General features: G+C 44.9%; 1 protein-coding gene across 1 annotated transcript; it reads left to right on the top strand.

The window, feature by feature from the left end:
• Window positions 1-10,665: 10,665 nt before the first annotated feature.
• PYCR1 (pyrroline-5-carboxylate reductase 1) lies at window positions 10,666-20,190 on the top strand. Its single transcript, XM_066614381.1, has 8 exons — window positions 10,666-10,732; window positions 10,930-11,033; window positions 12,418-12,488; window positions 13,742-13,921; window positions 16,251-16,472; window positions 16,906-16,998; window positions 17,439-17,602; window positions 17,686-20,190. Exons 2-8 carry the CDS (start codon window positions 10,967-10,969, stop codon window positions 17,828-17,830), a joined length of 942 nt encoding a protein of 313 aa, XP_066470478.1. The 5' UTR covers window positions 10,666-10,732; window positions 10,930-10,966; the 3' UTR covers window positions 17,831-20,190.
• Window positions 20,191-24,023: the final 3,833 nt, after the last annotated feature.

Below are 24,023 nucleotides of genomic sequence, written 5' to 3'. Positions count from 1 at the left end.
CAGAGCCAGGTTTCACCATCGTACACAACAAACTCTATAATATAAGCCAGTGTGATATAATGGTTAGAGAGGACCAGGACTTGGAAAACTTGGGTTCAAATCCCAACTCAGTCGTGATACTCCCTGGGTCACCTTGGACCAGTCATTATCTCTCCATCTGGGCTCACATGGTTGTTGTGAGAATAAAAGTGGGTCATAAGGGGTGCATGTATGTCTGGGCCTTCAGTGATCCTCCTCACCACCACGCTTAGAATAGGGAAGAGATGATAGCTCTGGTGTGATGTTCCTGCCTAAATGTGAAGTCTGCTATGTTTTCATCACAAAGGACCCCTGAGCCAATCAGGACTAGGCTCTTTGTGATGTCAGAGTTTTTTTTCTTCCAAGGAGAGTCTACCTCTAGTCTAGAAACTGCCAAAGCAGCTCTTACTCTTTGGTTGCAAGGTAGCATCATGTTTGTGCTCATGATGGACATGCCCTACTGTGACTTTGTTGCAGAGTTGCAGTAATCTTGTTTCTGTCTCTTCACCGTCTTCTGAGGTTTCTGATTCGTAAGAGAAAAGCCTCACTGAGGGAAGAAAGGTGTGTGCTGATCTGACTTAGGGATCTCTCTGCAGGGACTGTCTGTCACCCAAGGAGGAACTGAATCTGTCCACTTGTGTTCTCTTCTAAATGTCAGAACTAGCTTTTTGGCCCAACCCTGAGGGCCATGAAGGAGGGTTGCCAGAACTTCTCGTGTTTAGACCCTAGGACTGTTGACACATGTAAGTATATGGAGAAGGGCCTGGCAGGTGGAGCACCTAGCAGTCAATGACTAACATTTATCTCCCTGTTTCACCCTTTTAACTGGGAGTGAACAGGGAAAAGGTAGCTAACACTGCCATAACCCAAAGTTAGGGAGCCTACATGGAAGGAAACCTCCTTGAGAAAATCTCCGCAAATGAAAAGTAGCCTCTGAGAGAGGATGAAGAAGCCACCGTGATAAGTCACAAGGTGGAGGTGTGTGGAGGTTAGCTGCCAAGAATGAATAACACCTGGCTGATTTGTGGCTGCTCCTGCTGAAAGCTCAAGAGCATATGTCAGCAAAAAGAATGATGATCACACCATGAGGGGAGGCCTGGGAAAGCCCACGAATAACTGAGTCTACAGATATGGGATCTGGGGTTATGGAGGCCCCCCTGTATTGTCATGTTTATGTATGTATGTTTTATGTATGTCATGGTATTTATCTTAAAGAAATATATAAATTGCAAGTTGCATTTTTTACATGGGTTAAAAAAACTAATCTGTAAAAAACTGTGGCCCTCAAAGATCTGTACTGTGCCACTGTGAGGTCTGCATCCTAGGCAGCTGCCTACTTGACCTAATGACAGCACTGGCCCTGGATGCATCTGTGCGCATCTTTCCTTAGTTGCAGCATGTTTTCAGCTAGGGAGCCCTTGACAAGGGGCAAGGAAGCAAAGAAGAGACGTGCACTCTCTGCAATCTGGGGCTTTTGTCATAGTGAAAGCCACACTAGTCCCTTCTCCTGCACTGCCAGTCATTGCCTGGCAAACTTCCTGTCACTGTAGGAATCCCAGAAGCCCTTGCAGCAAGAAGGGCGGAAGCATCCCCCTAAGGTTTTGCCTCTTTGGGCAGGAAACTTACTGGTGTGCCTGTATCATATTATTCCCTACTCCGACTTTCAATGTTCTTCCCCATGTTCTGCACCTCTGGAAGGAAGTGGGGTTGCCCCAACACTAAACACTTTTTGATAGGATGTACTTTCCCACTCTGGTTTCATGCAATAATATTTCTCAAGAATTAAGTGAAGTATGGTCTCACTGCTCCAACCCATTGACCAAACCAATCATTGTGCACAATATTTATTTGTCATATTTTTATCCCACCTTTCTCCCCCTAAGGGAACCCGCACCTGCACTATATTAGCCAGCACTCAATACATGCCTCTTCTTCTCTCCCTACTACTGAAGTTTAAGAGGAGTGTTAGAAGTACACAAGATGGTGTAGGCTTCTCCATGGGGAAGAAGGAAAAGGGAGATATGATGCAAAAGCAGACATTCCACCTGCTAAAATTTCATGTGTTTTTGTACACTGGAAAGACAAGCCCTGCAAATCCCTCCTTGGCATGTTTTGAATATTAGGCGTTATTAAAATAAAGGTAGTGGTTTTGAAGCTCTGTGTCATCTGTGTCATCCATCAGCCTTTGTCTAGTCTTCTCAAAGGAGCCTGTGAAGGAGGCATGTTTGGTGACTCTTATAAGGCTGTCCATCTAACAGCCACTCTCCCACCTCTTCATAGCAGGCTGTTCAATATAAAATAGAGAGGCTGTCCCATTCAGTGGTGTAACTAAGCCATCTGGCACCCAGAGCACAAAAAATTTTAACAGCCTGGGTTCACACACACACACACACATATTCTGGGAGGTGGTCTGAGGTTCCTAAGAGTCGAGGAAAGAGCAGCCTCTTGCCTAGCATTTTGGCATGGGGGGTGGGAGCTGCTTGCATAGTGTTTATCAAAATAACACAAGTGTCTTAACACACACACGAGCCCAAAGTCTCTCAGAAGAAAATCTCCCTCCCTGGAGACAAAGGGCAACAGTACTCACACAGAGCCTCCTTTCCAGATTCGTCTTCTCCTTTGCAGCCCTCAGAAGGCTTCCCAGAAGCCTTAGAAGGCTTTTCCAGTTTTCACAAACTCCATAAGTGCCTTTCTAAAGCCTCCAGGAGGCCTTCTGAGGCTTAAGGAGGCCTCTGAAGGCCGCTTTTTCACTTTGGGTCCTATATCAGGGGTGTGGGTTGGCACCCCCGTACCCAAGGTAATGTACCCTCTACCCCTCTTAGCTACACCACTGAATTGTATAAATGTCTTAATTTGCTTAATTTGTTCCAACTGAAGGATGTGGGACTCAAGTAAGCTTAATGTGTTGGTAGGGTTTTGTTTTTGCAAGCACTGTGCAGAGATGTTACAGCTGCTCATAAGCCACCCTTTCTAAACTAGACTGTTTGCTAATAGGATATGATGAATTGATCTCTCATCAGTGAGCGCTGCTAACTACAGGAGACGATCTCCTGTTAACTGGGAATCTCTCTCTAGAAGGTGACAGCTCTTCAGCTGGGTGTACGTGTTATAGAATCAGTTGGAACCAGTTTACAGTGAGAATTTTAGAGAAAATAAGAGACGGGCAGCCCAATCTTGAGCTCCCGTGGCACGCAGCTTCAGCGGCACTGAAAACAGCTGACGCTGGATCCTGCGTGCCACGGAGTACCATGGGTGGCACCTCGGGAGAAGGGGACTTTCATCCCTTTCTTCCAGGTAAGGGAAGTAGCCCCACAATGGGGCTACTCAATTCACCTTTACTCAAGGTAAAGATGTTTGTGTAGGGCACCAAGCCCCACACGAATGGACAGGATCCGGTGGAGTGGAGCTCCACCGAATCCACCTCCCTCCCTCCCCGCTCCCTCCCCCCAGCATGCCTCCTACCCGCCCTCTCCCCGCCTCCCCATCACGCCTCCTCTCTACCCTCTCTCTGCCCTTCGCCTGCCTCCCCCCTCCCCGTTATGCCTCCTCCCGTCCTCTCCCCGTCCCCTCTTACTGTGCAGAGGCTCGGGGGTCCGTGCGACCGCCAAGTGGCAGAGACCGGGCGCCTGCCCAGTGCTAGCCCAGTGCCGGCCAGCGTTGGGCTACCACGGGTGCTGGCCTGGTGGTAAGGCTCGCAAATGTGCCCTACAGCACATTTGCGACAGTGTGTGCCAGCAGGAAGCCTGCACACACTGTTGGACTCTCAGGCTGCAATCCTAACCACACTTTCCTGAGAGTAAGTCCCATTGAACAAAATAGGACTTACTTCTGAGTAGACCTGGTTAGGATTGTGCCCTAAGGGAGAGTTGGGAACTGGTGATCTGCTTTCTGCTGTACAAACACCTCCTTGTTTTCAATGTGCTATCTTTGAATATTTTTAATTAAAAAATATTGCAAATAAGTTTCCAGTGTGCTGTCATCCAAAGGAAACATGCAGCACATGCTCACATGTTTACTTGAAGCAAGTCTCACTGAGTTCAACAGAACTCTGTATTTAGGATTGCTGTCTAAACTATATAGCATTGTCCCTGGAATGTTTTACTGTTTGGCAATGGGGTACATAACAGGAGGAGGAGTAATCCATTGAAGGTTTCGTCCATAATGAAATTCTATAATTACCACAGATATTCTCACTAAATGGGTAGAGCAAGTATCATTGATTGCTTCAAATTCTTGTCAAAGTTTGAAAGGAATGCCTGACAGGCTGAGAGATGGGGCAGGTGAAGCAAAGCATGAGCACACAAGGTTTTGCTAGCTCAGAATGTCACTGTCACTGTAAAAGGCCTTACCAAGCTTTCTGTACAAAACTACATTTGGAGGATACTTAGTTTGGAACATTCCAGCAGATTAAATGGGAGGGAAAGAACTGTTGGCATTTGAGGCATGAACACTTAGAGCAAAGTCCCAAATTACCTCTGCTCAACTGGGAATGCTAATTCAAGGTACAGAGACATTCTTTAGAAACCTTCACTGAGCAATTTCAAATCTCCGCAGCTGGCATCCTCTCATCTCATGTGAATTCTCGGAAACGAAGCACAACTGGAAACTATTTTAACCAGCTTTTGTTTAGACATCACAAGAAACTGGCATATTCCAATAGCTTGTTTGTTTGTTTTGGTGTTTCATCCTATTAATAAGTTCATTCTGAGAAATAAACTCTACCCCTTCTTAGAAATAAATAAACTCTACCTCAGTTCTTGCCTTCTTTAACAATTTTAATATGATGCAGAACAAAGTGTGTTCACAACCAGGAATACTATTTCAATCTCCTCTATGGAGAACTTGTGCAAGGAAAGCGCCCTACAGGTAGACCACAGCTGTGATACAAGGACATCTGCAAGAGGGATCTGAAGGCCTTAGGAGTGGACCTCAACAAGTGGGAAACCCTGGCCTCTGAGCGGCCCGCTTGGAGGCAGGCTGTGCAACATTGCCTTTCCCAGTTTGAAGAGACACTTGGCCAACAGTCTGAGGCTAAGAGGCAAAGAAGGAAGGCCCATAGCCAGGGAGACAGGCCAGGGACAGACTGCACTTGCTCCCAGTGTGGAAGGGATAGTCACTCCCGAATCGGCCTTTCAGCCACACTAGATGCTGTTCCAGAACCACCTTTCAGAGCGCGATACCATAGTCTTTCGAGACTGAAGGTTGCCAACTAGTTTTTCTCCTTGCAGCACTTGTGAATGAAAATGTGGCCCCATTCATTCATTTAAATTTGAAATACAGGTAGTCCAAGTCCCCAACTTATGGACATCCCAACTTATGGACAGCTGCATTGGTGCTTTTATGAAGGTGCAGCCAGGGCCTATGAAAGGGGTTTAAGGGGGGTAATTTGTACCGTAGTCCAGGGTCAAAAGGGGACTCAAAAGAGGGGGCCCAGAAATTTCCTGGGATCATACATTTTCCTATCTCAACTGGCCTCGCTACCCACACAGGATGTTGGGGACAGCACCGCAGACATGCAGTAGAGGTGGCTGCCACAAGCCATATGCATAGAGAAATGCATACATGACAGTCCTTAACATAGTGTCAAATCTGGAAGGAAACTGGCCTACTACTGTAGCTCTTCGGCTTGTAAGAACATAAGAACAGCCCCAGTGGATCAGGACATAGGCCCATCTAGTTCCTGTATCTCACAGCAGCCCACCAAATGCCCCAGGGAGCACACCAGATAACAAGAGACCTCATCCTGGTGCCCTCCCTTGCATCTGGCATTCTGACATAGCCCATTTCTAAAAAACTTGTCCAATCCCCTTTTAAAGGCGTCCAGGCCAGATGCCATCACCACATCCTGTGGCAAGGAGTTCCACAGACCAACCACACTCTGAGTAAAGAAATATTTTATTTATTTATTTATTCACATTTTTATACCGCCCTTCCTCCAAAGACCTCAGAGCGGTTTACACAGCTGCTCCTCCCCTCCTTCTTGTCCTTATTTTCTGTTGTCTGTTCTAACTCTCCCAACACTAAATTTTAGTGGATGTCCTCTGGTTCTGGTGTTATGTGAGAGTGTAAAGAGCATCTCCCTATCCACTCTGTCCATCCCCTGCATAATTTTGTATGTCTCAATCATGTCCCCCCTCAGGCGTCTCTTTTCTAGGCTGAAGAGGCCCAAACGCTGTAGCCTTTCCTCATAAGGAAGGTGCCCCAGCCCAGTAATCATCTTAGTTGCTCTCTTTTGCACCTTTTCCATTTCCACTATGTCTTTTTTGAGATGCGGCGACCAGAACTGGACACAATACTCCAGGTGTGGCCTTACCATCGATTTGTACAACGGCATTATAATACTAGCCATTTTGTTCTCAATACCCTTCCTAATGATCCCAAGCATAGAACTGGCCTTCTTCACTGCCGCTGCACATTGGGTCGACACTTTCATCGACCTGTCCACCACCACCCCAAGATCTCTCTCCTGATCTGTCACAGACAGCTCAGAACCCATCAGCCTATATCTAAAGTTTTGATTTTTTGCCCCAATGTGCATGACTTTACACTTACTGACATTGAAGCGCATCTGCCATTTTGCTGCCCATTCTGCCGGTCTGGAGAGATCCTTCTGGAGCTCCTCACAATCACTTCTGGTCTTTACCACTCGGAAAAGTTTGGTGTCGTCTGCAAACTTTGCCACCTCACTGCTCAACCCTGTCTCCAGGTCATTTATGAAGAGGTTGAAAAGCACCGGTCCCAGGACAGATCCTTGGGGCACACCGCTTTTCACCTCTCTCCATTGTGAAAATTGCCCATTGACACCCACTCTCTGTTTCCTGCTCTTCAACCAGTTCTCAATCCAGGAGAGGACCTGTCCTCTACTTCCCTGACTGTGGAGTTTTTTCAGTAGCCTTTGGTGAGGGACCATGTCGAACGCCTTCTGAAAGTCCAGATATATAATGTCTACAGGTTCTCCCGCATCCACATGCCTGTTGACCTTTTCAAAGAATTCTATAAGGTTCGTGAGGCAAGATTTTCCCTTACAGAAGCCATGCTGACTCTCCCTCAGCAAGGCCTGTTCGTCTATGTGTTTTGAGATTCTATCTTTGATGAGGCATTCCACCATCTTACCCGGTATATATGTTAGGTTGACTGACCTATAGGTTCCCCCTCTTTCCCTTTTTAAAGATCGGTGTGACATTTGCTATCCTCCAATCTTCTGGCACCGTGGCCGTTTTGAGGGACAAGTTGCATATTTTAGTCAAGAGATCTGCAACTTCATTCTTCAATTCCTTAATAACTCTAGGGTGGATGCCATCAGGGCCTTATTGATCTTATCTTTAATTTATCAATTAGGTCTGAAACATCTCTTTTAACCTCTATCTGACTTAACTCCTCAGTCAGGAGGGGCCGTTTGGGCAGTGGTATCTGCCTGAGGTCTTCTGCCGTGAAGACAGATGCAAAGAACTCATTTAATTTCTCTGCCATCTCTAAGCCTCCTTTTATCTCCCCTTTCCCTCCCTCACCATCCAGAGGGCCAACCACTTCTCTGGCGGGTTTCCTGCTTCTAACATATTTGAAGAAGCTTTTATTATTCCCCTTAATGTTGCTGGCCATGCGTTCCTCATAGTCCCTCTTGGCCTTCCGTATCACCTTCTTACATTTCTTTTGCCACAGTTTATGTTCATTTTTATTCTCCTCATTAGGGCAAGACTTCCATTTATGGAAGGAAGCTTCCTTGCCCTTTATAGCCTCTCTAACTTGGTTCGTGCGGGCACCCTCCTGGTTTTAGTGGAGCCCTTCTTTCTTGAGCAGCAACCGTTACCCTGCACATGCCTGATCTTGTATAATTTCAGAAGCTAAGTAGGGTCAGGCCTGGTTAGTACTTGGATGGGAGACCGCTTGGGAATACCAGGTGCTGTAGGCTTATACCATAGTCTTTCGAGACTGAAGGTTGCCAACCATTTTTTCTTTCTTTGCAGTATACACCTCTGCTGGGCCTCTATTACTGTTGTTTTAAGCAGCCTCCATGCACTCTGGAGAGATTGGACTCTTTTTACTTTCCCTTTCAACCTCCTTCTAACCAGCCTCCTCATTTGAGGGAAGTCCGCCCGTCGGAAGTCAAGGGTTTTTGTGAGAGATTTGCCCAGTATTCTTCCCCCGACGTGCATGTCGAAACGGGTCACAGCATGATCACTGTTCCCTAATGGCTCCGTAACGTGATATCTCTAACCAGGTCCTGAGTACCGCACAATATTAAATCCAGAGTCACCTGTCCTCTGGTGGGCTCCATGACTAGCTGCTGTAAGGCACAGTCGTTTAGCATGTCAAGGAATCCGGTCTCCTTTTTGTGACCAGAACACAAATTGACCCAGTCAATATGAGGATAATTGAAGTCCCCCATGATTACAACCCTGTCCCTCCTTGTCACCTCCCTGATCTGTTTCCTCATTTCAAGGTCCCCTTCCAGTTTCTGGTCTGGAGAACAACAGTATGCCCCCAGTATTACATCGCTCCACAGGCCTGGTAATTTAACCCACAGAGATTCTACTGTGGAGTCGGTCGGACCCACCTTCAATCTCTACTTTGCTGGATTCTATCTCTTCCTTAACATAAACGGCCACCCCACCTCCAAAACACCCCTCCCTGTCCCTCCTGTAGAGTTTATAGCCTGGGATTGCAGTATCCCACTGATTCTCCACATTCCACCAGGTTTCCGTTATGCCCACTATGTCAATGTTTTCCCTAGTCACCAGACATTCCAGTTCTCCAATCTTTGCTCGGAGACTTTGGGTATTTGCATAAAAGCATTTGTACATGGAATGCCCCAGGATGGGCTGCTTATTCGCTCCTTTGTCTCCGCATCCTCTCATTGTGCCAAACCATCTATCACATCCCGTCACGCTACCACTTACCACTTGTGGATACCATCCACTTACCATGATGGATTGTGTAGGAGCTCAGGAACACAGCTGCGGGACTATAACTGCTGCAGAAGTAAGTTTTAGTACACACAGGACACTTTCCATTTTAGTGTGAGAATACCATGATGATAATTTTCTGCAATTATTTTCTATATTTAAAAGATTTTTGAGAGAACAGTGTGTATGGTTTTCCATATTACTGTATCTAGCTGCTAATGCGGCATAGGCGGGTAGACCTGGGTAGCATATTGGGAAGCTCAATAGACCTGGGCTCCAAAGACTTTTCCAGCTATTGCCACCCTACCTCTGTCCTGTTTTACCCCTTCCCACCCCAATCTGCCTGTCCCCATCACCACCCTTCCTGCTCTGTGTCAGCCCCTTCCTCTTTGGGAAGGCATCAAAAAGAAACTTTGTACCCTGATAAAATTCCCCTTGAAGGCCCTGAGTGCAGCCCTGAGAACTGGCACTGCAGTTTCGCATGACAACACTGTTTCAACCTAATGCCAGTTCTAACTACCAGACAAACTTCCAGAATGGAACCAAGACATAAGTTGGGGGCATTACATCGAAAACCTGTACATTAAAACCCATCTTTCATTTTTCCAAAATTCCTAACCCAGCATCCAAGTTAAGATAATAGCAAAATACCTAACATTAAAATCAAAATTAAAAAAAATTAAAATACAATATAATGTACTAGGTGCTCATTATAATGGTGCTGAAGAAGGCCTGCTATGATGGAATCCTGTCTAACATCCTATTTCAGTCACCTGTAAACTGATGTTAGTGTCTACATAAGAGTTTTGACAGGTGTCTTCCGTACAGGGTGACCAGGTGTCCTCTTTTTCCCAGGACATGTCCTCTTTTTTAGCCTCCTGTCCTGGAAAAGAACTTAAATGTCCTCCTTTTCCCTGTGAGCAGGTAGTGCATAGACTTGTAAGAAATAAATTATATGTAATATAGTTTTAAATGTAATAATAAATAATGTAGTGTTTAAACTAACCACATGAAATAAATATATGAGTGTCTTTAGTTTTTATTTTGTCGTGTCATCCATTTTTCTTGGATGCCCTACATTTTAAGGTGCCTTGTTCTCTTTTGTGGTTATGACATCTGGTCACCCTGTTTCCTTAACCATTATAACAGGGTACTTGTTGTTGTTGTTGTTGTCGTCGTCGTCCCCGTTTCATTTATTTGGCTATTATACAGCCATTTTCAACCACTGTGCCATGGCACACTGGTGTGCCTTGAAGGGTCCCCAGGGTGTGCCACAGGATTTTGGGAGAGGGTCATTTATCAGTAGGGCCACTGAGAAAGTAAGCCCCCCACTGGCAGCACAGTATCCCTTGTCCACTGTCAAAACACTGATGGTGTGCCTTGACCATTTTAGTGCTTCGCCAGTGTGCCCTGAGATGGGCAAGGTTGAAAATCACTGGGCTAAGACTGCACGCTACACCTTATAAGACTACAATTCCCAGAAGGCAGCGCGGCCACCAGCTCCGCATGTGCAGTCAAAAGCATCATTGAGGTGGCAGCAGCCAGAACCTGCCAATGAACACAGACTGGAATAGATCCCTCGCGGCCCCCGTTCGAGCTTCGAATGATGCAACTGCAAACAAAGGTTGCTCCAATTGCCAACAAGCGACCTGCCTCCTTAGAATCCCATTGGGGGAGATGACGGCGAGGCCACACCTCCCTGCGCTTGGATTGGCTGAGCTGACCGCGTTCTGTCGTTTTGCCACCACAAGCCGGCGCCTGCTCTGAGTATCCTTTTTCCCACTGGACGAGCCACGTGGGCAGTATCAGAGGTTTGTGATAAGGAGATACAGAGGTGGGGGCGCGCCTAGGGCCGGTGGGGAGAACGAGGCAGGCATGGAAGGTCTGGAAGGAGGGGAAGCAGGAGCCAGCAGGAAGCTGGTGGGAGGTGAATGGGGACCACGGAGGGACTAGAAACACAGTAGCATTGCTGACTGCGGAACCTGACTTTGTTGCCCTTCATCCCCAGGAACCCCCTAGGTCGATTCTTGGCTACTGTTGGCACAATGAGCGTGGGATTCATCGGTGCCGGGCAGCTTGCCTTCTCCCTGGCTCGGGGTTTCACTGCAGCAGGTAGGCAGGTGCTGTGCCAGGGTTCCTTGCAAGCAAGATCTCATGTGAAACTTACAGGGAAAAACCCTTTTTTTCTCCCAGGGAATGCTTGCAGAGCAAAGTTCTCTTTGTTTCCACAGCTTGGTCACACCGCCTAAGGTTGAATAAAATACTGGCAATTGTGGCACATCACCTGTCCTGTGCCTGTAAGCGTTTTTCTCTGCCTTTCCTCATCAGTAGGGCAGTCTAAAATGGTGAAAATAAAACAAAACACATATGTCCCACCTATATGACAGTGATTACACCTGATAAAATTGATTAAAAAGTTAAGTTGGAATAAAAACACATAACACTGCTTTTATCTGTTTTTATTTTTGGATAACACCCACATCCCTGAAAAAAATAAAACCATTTTAGACTGCCTCTATGAGGTCCCAATCCTATCCAATTTTCTAGTGCCGGTGCATCTTTGCTAATGGGCATGCACTGCATCTTGTGGTGGGGCAGTGATCACAGAGGCTTCCTTGAGATATGGGAGCATTTGTTCCCTTACCTTGGGGCTTCATTGCAGCTGCACCAGTGCTGGAAAATTGGATAGGATTGGGCCCTGAGTCATCAGTGAGATGTTATGGGCAAGGGAGGGGTTGGGGGAAGGAGTTCTCTATGTTGGTATACTGCAGGAATGGGATGTCAGGCTGGTCTTAATCTTATGCTTGATGCTGGTGCTTGTGCTAGTTCCTGATGAAATTCCACCCATAATAGTGCTCCTAAAAAATTGTCACCCTCTCCAGAAAAACTTGTTCCACACCACTAAGTAGAACTGCTGAGCAGCAGGGGCGGGTGATATGCACTGTTGGCTTTTCTTTTGTTTCAACTCCCTTTTGTATTTAAATACAAAAATACAAGCTACAGTAACCATTACCTGCAAACAAAGATTGGGCAGCTTGCCCTAAGATTGGGGGTTTACAGGGTGTTACCACGGAGAAGAAAATTACTTCCATCTCCTGTTGCGATGTTTATCAAGGAATGAAGCAATAAGGCTGCCCGGAAGAATTCATGACTCCTCACAAGCAAAGTGCAAGCTTTGCAAAAGAGAGCTTGTTTCTTCTTGCAGATCTGAGATGCAAAAATTTGAGAAGGGTGGTAATTTTACGAACCAGTTCCCCAGGCGTTTGCCTGTTTGTATGCATGGCATCCTTTGTCTTTGTGTATAAATTTTTCAGATGCAGAAGTATGAGAACCCAGAAGTAGCTGGGTTATTGAAGGTGAAGAGTAATTGGGATCAGTGATCTTAATTATCCTAGATGTAGTGGAGAGGAAGTGGGAGAAGGAATTGGTTGGCTGAACGGTTGGTAGAAGGCTGTGATTAAATTTAAACCCAAACTGAAGATTTTTCTCTTTACAGGGATCTTGGCCGCTCATAAGATCACAGCAAGTGCACCAGACACTGATCTCCCAACAGTGGCTGGGTTGAGGGTAGGTTTTAGGATTTGTAAACCTGGCAACCCCATCCTATCCTGTGCCAGAACATATAGGCTGGGCCTGCTTGTCCTTCCCCTGCCCCACAATGCCTCCCCCCACTGTCCCCAGACTCCTGTACCAGCGGCCCACCACTTACACAAACACAGCCTCTGCCAACACTGCTGGGGCTGCATTTGGCCTTTGGAGGCCAGCACAAGTTCCCTGCACCAGCTCCTCAACTCACCCAGTGGTGCTGGTGCCTTACAGCACTTTTGTGACATCAGGAGGCCAGCACAGGGGACTTGCGCTGGCTTAGAGCACACTTAAAATAGCACCCTTAATGTTTCTTACTCACTCACAGGATAGCCATAAAAATCTTGCCACATGTGCCTCACCCGTACAGTGTGGTAGTTTGCCAGATTCTCTTTTTGGTTCAGTGTTGGAGTTTCAGAGACTGAACTTCCCAGTTGGTGTTCTTTCGGCCAGTGGGGTTCATTCAACATTGGACGATACAGCTGTGAAAACTGAGAAATTAGGGCTATACCACACATAATAAATGTGCAGCTGGAACCCAGTTTCTCCTTTTTGCTTTGAAAGCTTCTTTGGGGGGAGGTGAGTGACAGCAGAGAAATGCTTGGTGGGAAGGGTGTGTGTTTCTTCATCTGACATTTCCCTACTCCAAATGCCTTTCCCAAGTGGCTTTTCTGTTTGTGGGGTTTCAAATGTGTCTTAATTCTTTCAAAGACATGTTTGAAACCCTACTGGGGAAAAGCTGCTGGGCCCAGGATTTGGCTTGGGGTCAAGATGACACATCTTCCACCACCATTTTTCTACACTCAGTGCCCCATTCCAGAAGCAGGTTTTCCAGCTAAACAGGGTTTCTGAACTACAGATAAACATGTTTGCATGCAAAGGGCAATGGTCCAGTTTCTCTCTTTGGGGCAATGTATACCATGGGAAGCTGGGGTGAACTCCAGGATAATTTTTCGTATCTAAATGGCCCTGACTGATCCTGAGCATATGAACTGCTCTGAGGCTTTGACCTCAATCTCTGCCTTCCCCATTTAGTGTCCATTTAATGTGTAAAGGACAAAGTCCTGTGACCTTCATGACTGCTGACATCTCATGTATTGAATTCACGCTGTTTCTGCAATCCCCAGTAAACAAGATTATACCCAACTCTTGGCAGACCCCACATGTTGAAACCCTGCTGTCTAAGCAAAGGAAAATGGTGCCTCACCTTTTGCTGTTTAACTTCTTAATTCCAGAAAATAGGTGTGAATTTCACCATGAGCAACAAAGAGACTGTTAAAAACAGTGATGTCCTGTTTCTGGCAGTGAAACCTCCCATTATTCCATTTATCCTGGATGAGATTGGCTCAGATATAGAGAATCGGCATATTGTGGTTTCATGTGCTGCTGGTGTCACCATTAGCTCTATTGAGAAGGTGAGAGTTTCAGCCCTGACTTATTGCATAGCTCTTTTGGTTAGGCTGGTTGTAAACAAAGGCAGCCCCCAGATTTTTTTGAAGACCAACTAGACTTGATATTGGTAGCCATGTATGCTTAAATATAAAACTGCCTCCAATAACATAGAAAGAAAAAGTTGGAATCTACCTGCAGCCCCTCACTCTGCCAAAGTCATTTCTAGTATGGAAGCTCAGCTGAAGAGGAAAGTGCTGTGTGGAAGGAAGCCACAGGAAGAGAAGGATTTGCATTCCTTACCTATGTGCTCATTTTGCTTTTTGCTTTGCTCCTGTCAATATGTAGATGATTCCTAGCTATAGCTATCTGTCAGCTAATCCCAGGGTGGCTGTAGAAATACTAGGTCATTGGATGAGGTTAAGTAGATGAAATTAAATCCAGACAAAACAGAGGTCCTTGGTTCAGAAATTGACAGCGCAGGTATTTGACTGTCAACCTGCTCTGACCTGGGTTGCACTTCCTCTAGGAGCAGGTTCACAGCTTGGGGGTCTTGTCACTCCTTTTGGATTTTCAGGTGGCCAGCAGGGCCTTTGCCTAGCTAAGCTTGCTGTTCAAGCTGTGGCCACTGTTGAATCAGTCAGACCTAATCGCAGTGGTCCATGCCTTGGTGACCTCAAGATTTGACTGTTTACATTTTATGTAGGTCTGCCCCAAAGGCTGTTCAGAAACTGAATCTGGTGCAGAGTGGCCCGTGTGGTGGGTGGGGCTCGACAGTTTGACTCTGTTGAGCTGCTACTCTGGTGGCCACATTGGCTGCTGGTTCATGTCTGGGCACAATTCAAGGTGCTGGTTTTGATCTTTAAAGCTGTATATGGCTTGGGGCCTGACTCTTAATTTTTGGTAATTTTTTTTTAATCATGTGCTGCTGGTTTTTGTTTTTACTGCCTTGCTATCTTTCACTGTTCTCCTATTGTTTAGTTTGCTGTTTTTTGCCATTGGGATTTTGTGTTTTATTGTGATTTTGTATTTTAACCTTTGTTAGCTGTCTTAGGGCCCAATCCTATCCAACTTTCCAGCCCTGGTGTAGCCGTGCCAGTGGGGTGTGTGCTGCATCCTGTGCTGGGAGGATAGTTATGGAGACCTCCACAAAGTAAGGGAATGTTTGTTCTTTCACCTAGGGGTTGCATTGCAGCTGTACTGGTGCAGGAAAGTTGGATAGGATTGGGCCCTTACTCATTTTATGGGAGGAAAGGTGGGATATGAATATTTTAATTAAGATACTTTATTTAACATAATGATTTTGAAGAACCATTTAATAGATGTTGTAAACTTTGGGTTAATATTTCCAGACCCCTTCACCATGTCATCTGAATGAAACATTTAAGGAACTTGTCATAATTCTAATATGTCAGGAAATATTTTCTGAAACAGAAGTGGCTCATTTGGCATTGCACTAGTAATGCTAATATCCACAGGGTCTATCTTGGGATTGCCTGTGTCATGGAAAGAATTATGTAGATATATTGTATCTGTAAAATCTTGTATCCTCACTTGGGTAAGGATCACATACTCTTATCCTCCCAGTGTGCTATGTGTGAGGACCCAATCCTATCCAGTTTTCCAGTGCTGGTGCAGCTGTGCCAATGGGGCATGCACTGCATCCAGTGGTGGAGAGGCAGTCACAGGCTTCCTCAAGGTATGGGAACATTTGTTCCCTTACCTTGAGGCTGCATTGCGACTGAACTGGTGCTGGAAATTTGGATGGGATTGGGTCCTAAGTTTGCAGTTGAAGCCTTGGAGCTAAGAAAGTAGTCACTCAAGTCCTTCATGTGCTTCTTCTGCTCTGGGTACTGATTTTTCAAGAAGAAATGAGCAGCTGCCAGCATAGAGTTTTAAGAAAAATAATTACTCTTAATATTTGCAAGGATAGACTTTGAATAATGGCTCTGAAAATGGCAGGTTCTGCCACTGACTGAATATTCCATGAAGGTGTGTTTACACAACTTGTGTGAACTATTTAAGTATGTAACATGTTACAAAAACCTTATATTGCAGGCTTACCCTTCTATTGATGTACTTGTGATAACAGGGCTGTGTTTTAGATAGCTGGCATATAAGTTTCAGACAATCAGGTCATTACGCAATTGGTGATCTTAATTTTAAAAAATGTTATTTTATTTATCTAGCCTAAAAAATCTGCCCTGACTGTCCCCCTTTGGGGTGGGAGGAGTTTATTTGGATTTTCTTTGTCCCTTGGGTGCTTTGCTGCAAGAGAACTCATTTTAGATGCAAGGTGTGTGTTAAATAAGCCCCTTTGGTTTCTCCTATTTTTCATCTCTTTTGCCTTGCAAGAAACTTTCTGCCTTCTGCCCCACTCCAAAAGTGATCAGGTGCATGACCAACACACCGGTAATTGTACGGGAAGGGGCCACTGTCTACGCCTCAGGGACTCATGCCGATGTGGAGGATGGAAAGCTCTTGGAACAGCTGATGACTAGCGTGGGCTTTTGCACTGAGGTGGAAGAAGACTTGATAGATGCTGTCACTGGACTGAGCGGCAGTGGACCTGCCTATGTACGTACCATTTCTTTCCCATATGAGGCAAAAGGAATTGATTAGGCAAGGTTTTTAAAATGAAGAGCTATACTAGTAGTAGACTGTATTTTCCCAGGAGAGAGATCTCCTTGCAGCAGTTCTGGACTGGAGGTAGTGGCGTTTCTTATGTCCAGAATATCATCGTAATCATTCACTTCCAGATTCTTTGTTCAAGTCCATCATGGGTGATCAGCAAGAATACATTAACAAGCTGGCCTGCAAGAGGCCTTGGTTGGTACCTGGCGAAAAAATGTAAGATGAGGTTGGGTGCCCATCCTGGCTTTTTGCAGAGGAGAGGTGGTACTTAGGAAGAGTTTGTTCCCTTAACTAGGCAGAACAGCATCCCTTTCTGAGTGCATTTCATCTCCAGAGTCACCAGCCTTAGTTTCTTTTGGTGCTTCTGCTTTCTCAGGCATTCACAGCTTTGGATGCCCTGGCAGATGGAGGAGTAAAGATGGGCCTTCCTCGGAGACTAGCCGTCCGGCTGGGAGCCCAAGCCTTGCTGGTCAGTGTTTCATCTTGTTTGTTCAGGCTGTGCCTTGGCCTTTCAGTGTGTGGTTCAAAGGTATCGCCAAACATGATCATGTTGTTTGGTTCAAAATATCTGGGTATTTGAAGCTTCTGAAAGCAACCGACATGACTCTTTGTTCTTCCCTAAATTGACTTCTTGACCAGAGGGAGCAAAGGCACTGTGGGGAGGGCCTAGAGGATATAATCATGCTTCAGACATGTATGGTGCAGCTCAGTCTTCCTTCTAGTTCTTTGAGCATCTTGTAGTTTTGACAAGGGTGCTGGATGCTTTCACCTTGTGACTAGGGACTTTTGAATTGCCTTGAATATTTTCAAAGAAGGGCACTTAACAAATCTTAAAAATTAAAGTGAATGCAGGTTAAAGAAGTTGGTGCAGTTTCTCATAAGCTTATTGAACCTCTTATAATGCCGCAGGGAGCTGCCAAGATGCTTTTGGAATCTGAGCAGCACCCCGGACAGCTGAAGGACAATGTTTGCTCACCAGGAGGTGCTACCATTTATGCCCTTCACTTCCTGGAAAGTGGCGGTTTTCGCTCACTGCTCATCAATGCTGTGGAGGCATCCTGCATCAGGACAAGGTACATGCATGCATGGTAAATGAGGAACAGTCTCTTCTCAGTTTTGCCCTCCTAACTGGTAACAAACTTTTCATCTCCCACAGGGAGCTACAGTCCTTGGCTGACCAAGAGACAATCTCCCCAGCGGCCATTAAGAAGACCCTACTGGATAAAGTGAAACTAGAATCATCCTCTGCCAACAAGGTCAGCCTGTTCAGCAGCAAGAATCCTGGCAGCAAGAAGCACTGAGGATGCTCAGGGTCTAGCCCAATTAGGCTTTTCTTTCTCTTTCAAAGGAATTTGTACCTTGAGCCATTTTGGGAGGCCTTAGCCTGGACTCAAGGCTGCAGAAAAAGAATTTTAGCTTCTGGATGACATTATTAGAAGGCAGTAGGGATTACTAGAGGGCAGCATTTGGGGGAGATGCTAAAGAAGATACAATGTTCCCAGAACTTTCCACTGTGAGGATGAATGCATAGTCCTCAGAACCTGATGGATTTCTTTTTGTTGTGGTTATGGCAGAGTAGTGGACATCTTTATCCTATTCTTCTCCCAAGGAGTTTGGGGAGATGCACATGGTCTGAGCCATCTCATTTATCCTCACAAAGGACCTTATTAAGTAGGTTAGCATGTGAAACAGTGTCGGATCCAAGGTTACCCAGTGTGCTTCATAGCTAGCAAGGGATTTGAACCCAAGTCTCCCACTCCCAAATTGGATGCTCTGTCTAATATGCCATATTGGCTCTATTAGGCTGGTTTGCAGTTGCTGGTATAGATGCACTTCTTATTTAAGAGATCAGGAACTAAAGCTCAGGCAAGGACCTTCCAAGTCCTGAATATTTTAATCTATCTCATTCTTCAGAGTGGCTGCTTTCCAGGCTGTGAGTCATTCTGGATTTTGGGGCATGGGGCTGCTTTGTTTTTATTTTGTGTTGCAAGTGTACTGCAATTGTTCCTTGTACTCGACTCCTGCTGCATGTAATACCTTTACATACAGTATTGAGAACCATAGCTTTTCTGTTGCAGCTGCACAGCCCCTACCATGCTGCTCACACAATTGTAAGAGAAATCCTTGCAATCTTTCTACTGCCTCCTCCCATCTTCTCTTTCTGTTATTGAACCACCACACTGACTACATGTATGATTTTACCCTTCATAAGTATGTGTCCATTAAGATTACAAGTCAGAACACCCTCTTTTCCAGGGACCATTTGCAAGCATCTCTTTTAAACTGTGAGCCTATTTGGAACAGGGAACCATTTTAAAATGTCTCTTGCTATGTGTAAACTGTTTTGGGACTGTGTTTGCTGAAAAGTGGCATAGAACTATTTTAATAATAATAATATTATAATAACTGGGTATTTTTAAACCACCTTTCTGGTCTATTCCTCTGACTTTATTCATTTTATAATAACATTGTCATAATGAATTTTTTTACTGTTTTTCAACAAAAACAGCTCAGAGCAGCTTACACAGCAAAAGTAACACAATTCCAGCCTCTCCCAGTTCGTGATGCAGACTTCTAGTCTGTAGCCCTGCAAATAACATCCGGGTCATGGAGTCATCTTTTAAATTCTTGTTTGGTTTTAGTGTGGGTGCAACTGAAGTTGTCCCAGTTCAGTTTGGGTTCAGGCCAATGAAAGCTCAATCACTTCAACATCCATCTGAACTGGTTCAATTTGGTTTGCATGGGGAAAAATTATTCATGTTATGATTTGAACTTGCACCCTGGGATGGAGCAAGTTAATGGATCAAATATGTAACAACTGTTAGCCATTGCCAGTAAGCATCGTGCAGTAATCATGAAATTTAAAACTAGATGCAGATGGAGTGGAAGTGTCACCTGTTCAGTGACAATATCCCTCTAGTAATTTTATTGCTTGATACAAGCTGCCTTGAGAAATCTTCAGAATTGAAAGGCAGGATAGAAATGAAATAGTATTTCCCCTTTACAAATGAGGACCGAGACTGCAGGTCTGCCAAAAGTTATGCAATGCAGTGAGAAAAAGGAGCTTTCAAGTTAGGGTGTGTGATTTTCAGGCAGGCTTGAAATCTTGGGTCCCTAATAGGGCAAGGTATGGAAAAGGCTACCTCTTCTTTGTCCCAGTTAATGCTGGAGACTTGCTCATCTGAGGCACCACATGTGCTCACCAGCTCCAGTAGCCTGTAGGTTATACTCTGGTTGATCAAAGTGCTACCACTTTTCTGTGCTGAAGAAGGCAGAGCTCTCTTCTCCCCTTCCCTCCCTAATGAGGCTGCTTCCTGCATCTCTGTAGAAAACACAGGTTTTTAAAGATTTGAGACAGGCATATTCTGAAGCATTGGTATTAATGCCTTGCCCAGAAACCCAAATGTTTGTTTCCTAGATGGGGCTGTAACCTCCCCTGTGAAGAAGCTGCAACAACTCTGTTGCAGACTGATTCTTGCCCTAGCTACGTGGCTTCCTCATTTCTTGCCCAAGATGTCATTTTTCTGGTTGCAGCTCCTACTGTACATGTGCAAATTTATTACTGCCCATTCCTTCAAAGGTGTTGTCTTGGGACAGGAAAAAACGATGTTTTTGCTATAAGCTCTTGCTTGTTTATGTGAATAAAGCCTTCTACTACCCATTTCTCTTTTTTAGACCATGCTTCCTGCTACCTTGCTGTTTGTAACTGGTTGGTGCTTGGCAGGTCCTTGGCAGCTGGATCATTAAGCATTTTCTTTCTCCCCCTCTCCCACTACACAGAGAAACCCTGTCATTCATCCAACTTTTTTCCCTATCATCTCTCTATATGGCAGCTATTGGAATGAGGAGTCTGTCAGAGGGCTGGGGGGAAGGAAGGCGGTACAGCAAACCAGTTATCTTTCTCTATTCACGTTTGATGACAGGTTGAAGAAAACTTCTTTCTGGAGAAAGTTTACATGTGCACAATCATACACATGTAGAGACTTCTTAAGATTTCTGATCATACAGAGAGGCCCCTATGTAGAGTCTGCTGCCTCAATCTCAGTGTCCCTCTTATGTGCTTTAATTCTACTCAAATTCATCATGTGACTGTCCCAAGGATAGCTTTGGCTTCTCATGACATAGCTTACACCAAATCTGTAACTTATTCACACAGTCCAGGTTATCTCAGGTCTATGGAAATTGAAGCTTATTGCATCTTTGTTGAGCTGCAGTAGACACTTGCGAAGAGGCTGTGGAAACTTGACAGTGGGACTTGTTCCTGGACACTTTCAGGATTTCTAGCTCCTGCTTGAGGAAGGGTGCAGGGGGAACAGGCAGCCCTGCTCAGTCTCTTCAAAACATATTTTCTTTCCATTCCTCTCTGTTTAATAAACGTGGTGCTTCTTGGCCTGGAACTGGTGTCTGCGTTTTAGGGTTCCAAGCTTTCCTCATACCAGAAAGGATATTGTGCTAGCATATTATGGGACTCAATGCACTTATCTACAGGACAGAGTAGGCTGGTTTTAGGCTCCTTTGTGAGGGTGGGAGATTGGTGACTTTCCTGCTTCTATGTGGACAACTGGTGGAAACCACAGGGATGCAAATTTTTTTATTAGGTTACCAACCAGTGGTATCTCTAAACCCTGTAATCTGTACAGGAGGTGGGTCTGTATAGGATTCATATACTTCATGTAATATGTACAGCTGAGATGGATCTGTACTCTTCCATCCTGCTTGGGGAAGACCCCTCTGTAGCAGATAACTTTATTATACCTCTACCGATAAAGGTTGGTCCAATAAAAGGTGCCTCCTTATTTCTTGTGGTTTTTATATTTCTTTGAAAATATTTGAAGGCCTGAGAGAGTGCAGTACCTCAAATATGCTTCTGATAATATGTTCCCAAAAAGGTGCAATGAACTCTAGTATTTCTGTGCAACTTCAAATCATCAGACTTAGTTCATGACCACAATCCATCATGGAGTTGGACTCTCCCTTATTGGAGGTATTATAGCAGAGACTGGATAGCCACTTGTCAGAAATATTTTAGTCGCCTGCACTGAGAACTTCTTGAAGTCATAAGGAAGCTTAACGTAAGGGAGAAATTATTGTGTGCACAACTATAAAAGGCTGGGCAATAACATTCCAAGAATTGCTAACCCTGAAACAACCATGTCAATAATAACCATAATCAATAATAACCAGGGAACACTGAAGTGTTTAAACGTGCTATATAGCTAATCAATAATAACCAGGGAACACTGAAGTGTTTAAACATGCTATATAAAAAATTCCACTACTAGGAAGGCCTAACATAATGTTAAAAGTGCAGTATCTTTTTGTTAAAGCACTGTACGGCTGCTCTCCTAAATTTACTAAAATCTTAAAAAATCTCAGTTCAGTCCTTGGTTGTTGGGGTGTGTGTATATGTGTTGTGGGCGTAGAATAATGAGCTGTATTGATCTTTCATTCTGCAAGCCTGTCATTCCTTGATAACCATAGGGAACCTTTTAGTATCACTCCTGTCATGGAGCCTATTCTGCTGCTGACATGCCTTATTATTGGCAGTCAGTACATATATAAATAATATTTTTCTTTGAACAAACAATACTGATTATGAAAGAACAGAGAGATGGTTTCTCAGAACTTGAACACACTGTTCATTGGGTCTGGTAACGTTCTGGCCTTCCCACAACCATAACTGATGCAAAAATTTTAAACCTAATCAATTGTATTTGCTATCACGTGTTTTTATGGTTACGCTATGAGGTCTGAGGTGTCACCTGTGTAAAAGGGTTGTTTGTTTTTTCACGTTCAGACAAACTGTTCTGTAATGTTAACAAGCACAGCAAATCTCACAAGAAACTCAAAACTGCAAAAATAGGCATCAGCATTGCAGAATGACTTTTCAGCATTGTAGTTTGAGTAGTGAGTGAATAAGGGCACAATCCTAAACAACTTTCCAGCACTGGCATAGCTGTGCCAGCGGGGCCTATGCTGCATCTTGCATTTGGGGGGCAGTCATGGAGGCCTCCTCAAGGTAAGGCAATGTTTGTTCCCTTACCTTGGAATTGCATTGCCCTTACCTCTGTGCTGGAAAATTGGTTAGGATTGCACCCTAAGTGAACTAGTTTACCAACTGAGTGTGTGCATATGGATGTGAGAACAGGATACAATTTAAGTAGACATTACATACCTATGTATCTAAAAAATTGTGATGTTTGTATGTGAGTGCAATGTCTATGAGTGAGTTTGGGCAAAGAAAGGAGGGAGTGCATTATATAAATATGTATGAAAGAAAATAATTGTGAAAGGGAGAAAGAATTGGGACAGAATGGTGTATTGTATGTAAAGGCCCTAGAAAAGTAGTTCTTAAACTTGGTGAAAGTTATGGATTGCCTCCCCAGAAAAAGCACATAAGCATACACACAGGTGTTTTGTGACTGGTTCACAGACTTCTTGAAGTCCAGCCATTTACCCCAAGTTAAGAAGCCTGGCCTAGACGGATAAGAAATATACACTGGAGAGGCGTTGCTATCTATCTATCATTAGGAAGGGTATTGAGAACAAAACGGCTAATATTATAATGCCGTTGTACAAATCGATGGTAAGGCCACACCTGGAGTATTGTGTCCAGTTCTGGTCGCCGCATCTCAAAAAAGACATAGTGGAAATGGAAAAGGTGCAAAAGAGAGCGACTAAGCTGATTACAGGGCTGGGGCACCTTCCTTATGAGGAAAGGCTACGGCGTTTGGGCCTCTTCAGCCTAGAAAAGAGACGCTTGAGGGGGGACATGATTGAGACATACAAAATTATGCAGGGGATGGACAGAGTGGATAGGGAGATGCTCTTTACACTCTCACATAATACCAGAACCAGGGGACATCCACTAAAATTGAGTGTTGGGCGGGTTAGGACAGACAAAAGAAAATATTTCTTTACTCAGCGCGTGGTCAGTCTGTGGAACTCCTTGCCACAGGATGTGGTGCTGGCGTCTAGCCTAGACGCCTTTAAAAGGGGATTGGACGAGTTTCTGGAGGAAAAATCCATTATGGGGTACAAGCCATGATGTGTATGCGCAACCTCCTGATTTTAGGAATGGGTTAAGTCAGAATGCCAGATGTAGGGGAGAGCACCAGGACGAGGTCTCTTGTTATCTGGTGTGCTCCCTGGGGCATTTGGTGGGCCGCTGTGAGATACAGGAAGCTGGACTAGATGGGCCTATGGCCTGATCCAGTGGGGCTGTTCTTATGTTCTTATGGCAGTCTTATCCTTGCTCAAGCCCTGTTGCTCAGGGTCATCTGCCTTCTTCTTCCAGCCTGTGGCTAGGTAAACGCTTCTATGTGCTGGGTATTGATTCTGTGTTGTGACATTTTAGGAACAATCAGAAGCAGATTGCTTATTACCATTGGCAAGTACCCTTGGAGTGGGTCTCCAAACCTGTCAGAGCCCCAAAGAAATGCCGTAAACTGTTTGATGAAATCTCTGCTTGAGGTCTGTGTTGTCCATAAAATG

This window comes from Tiliqua scincoides, chromosome 2 (assembly GCF_035046505.1).
Source record: "Tiliqua scincoides isolate rTilSci1 chromosome 2, rTilSci1.hap2, whole genome shotgun sequence".
In the NCBI taxonomy this organism is placed as follows: Eukaryota; Metazoa; Chordata; class Lepidosauria; order Squamata; family Scincidae; genus Tiliqua; species Tiliqua scincoides.
Note: the sequence above shows the minus strand (reverse complement) of the source record. Positions and strands in the feature narration are given on the sequence as shown.

Excerpts from the sequence above, each read along its gene's own strand:
- PYCR1 (XM_066614381.1), top strand. The coding sequence starts at position 10,967 with ATGAGCGTGGGATTCATCGGTGCCGGGCAGCTTGCCTTCTCCCTGGCT. Across the intron at positions 16,999-17,438 it reads TGGGAGCCCAAGCCTTGCTG|GGAGCTGCCAAGATGCTTTT; the intron begins GTCAGTGTTTCA and ends ATAATGCCGCAG. Across the intron at positions 17,603-17,685 it reads GCATCCTGCATCAGGACAAG|GGAGCTACAGTCCTTGGCTG; the intron begins GTACATGCATGC and ends CATCTCCCACAG.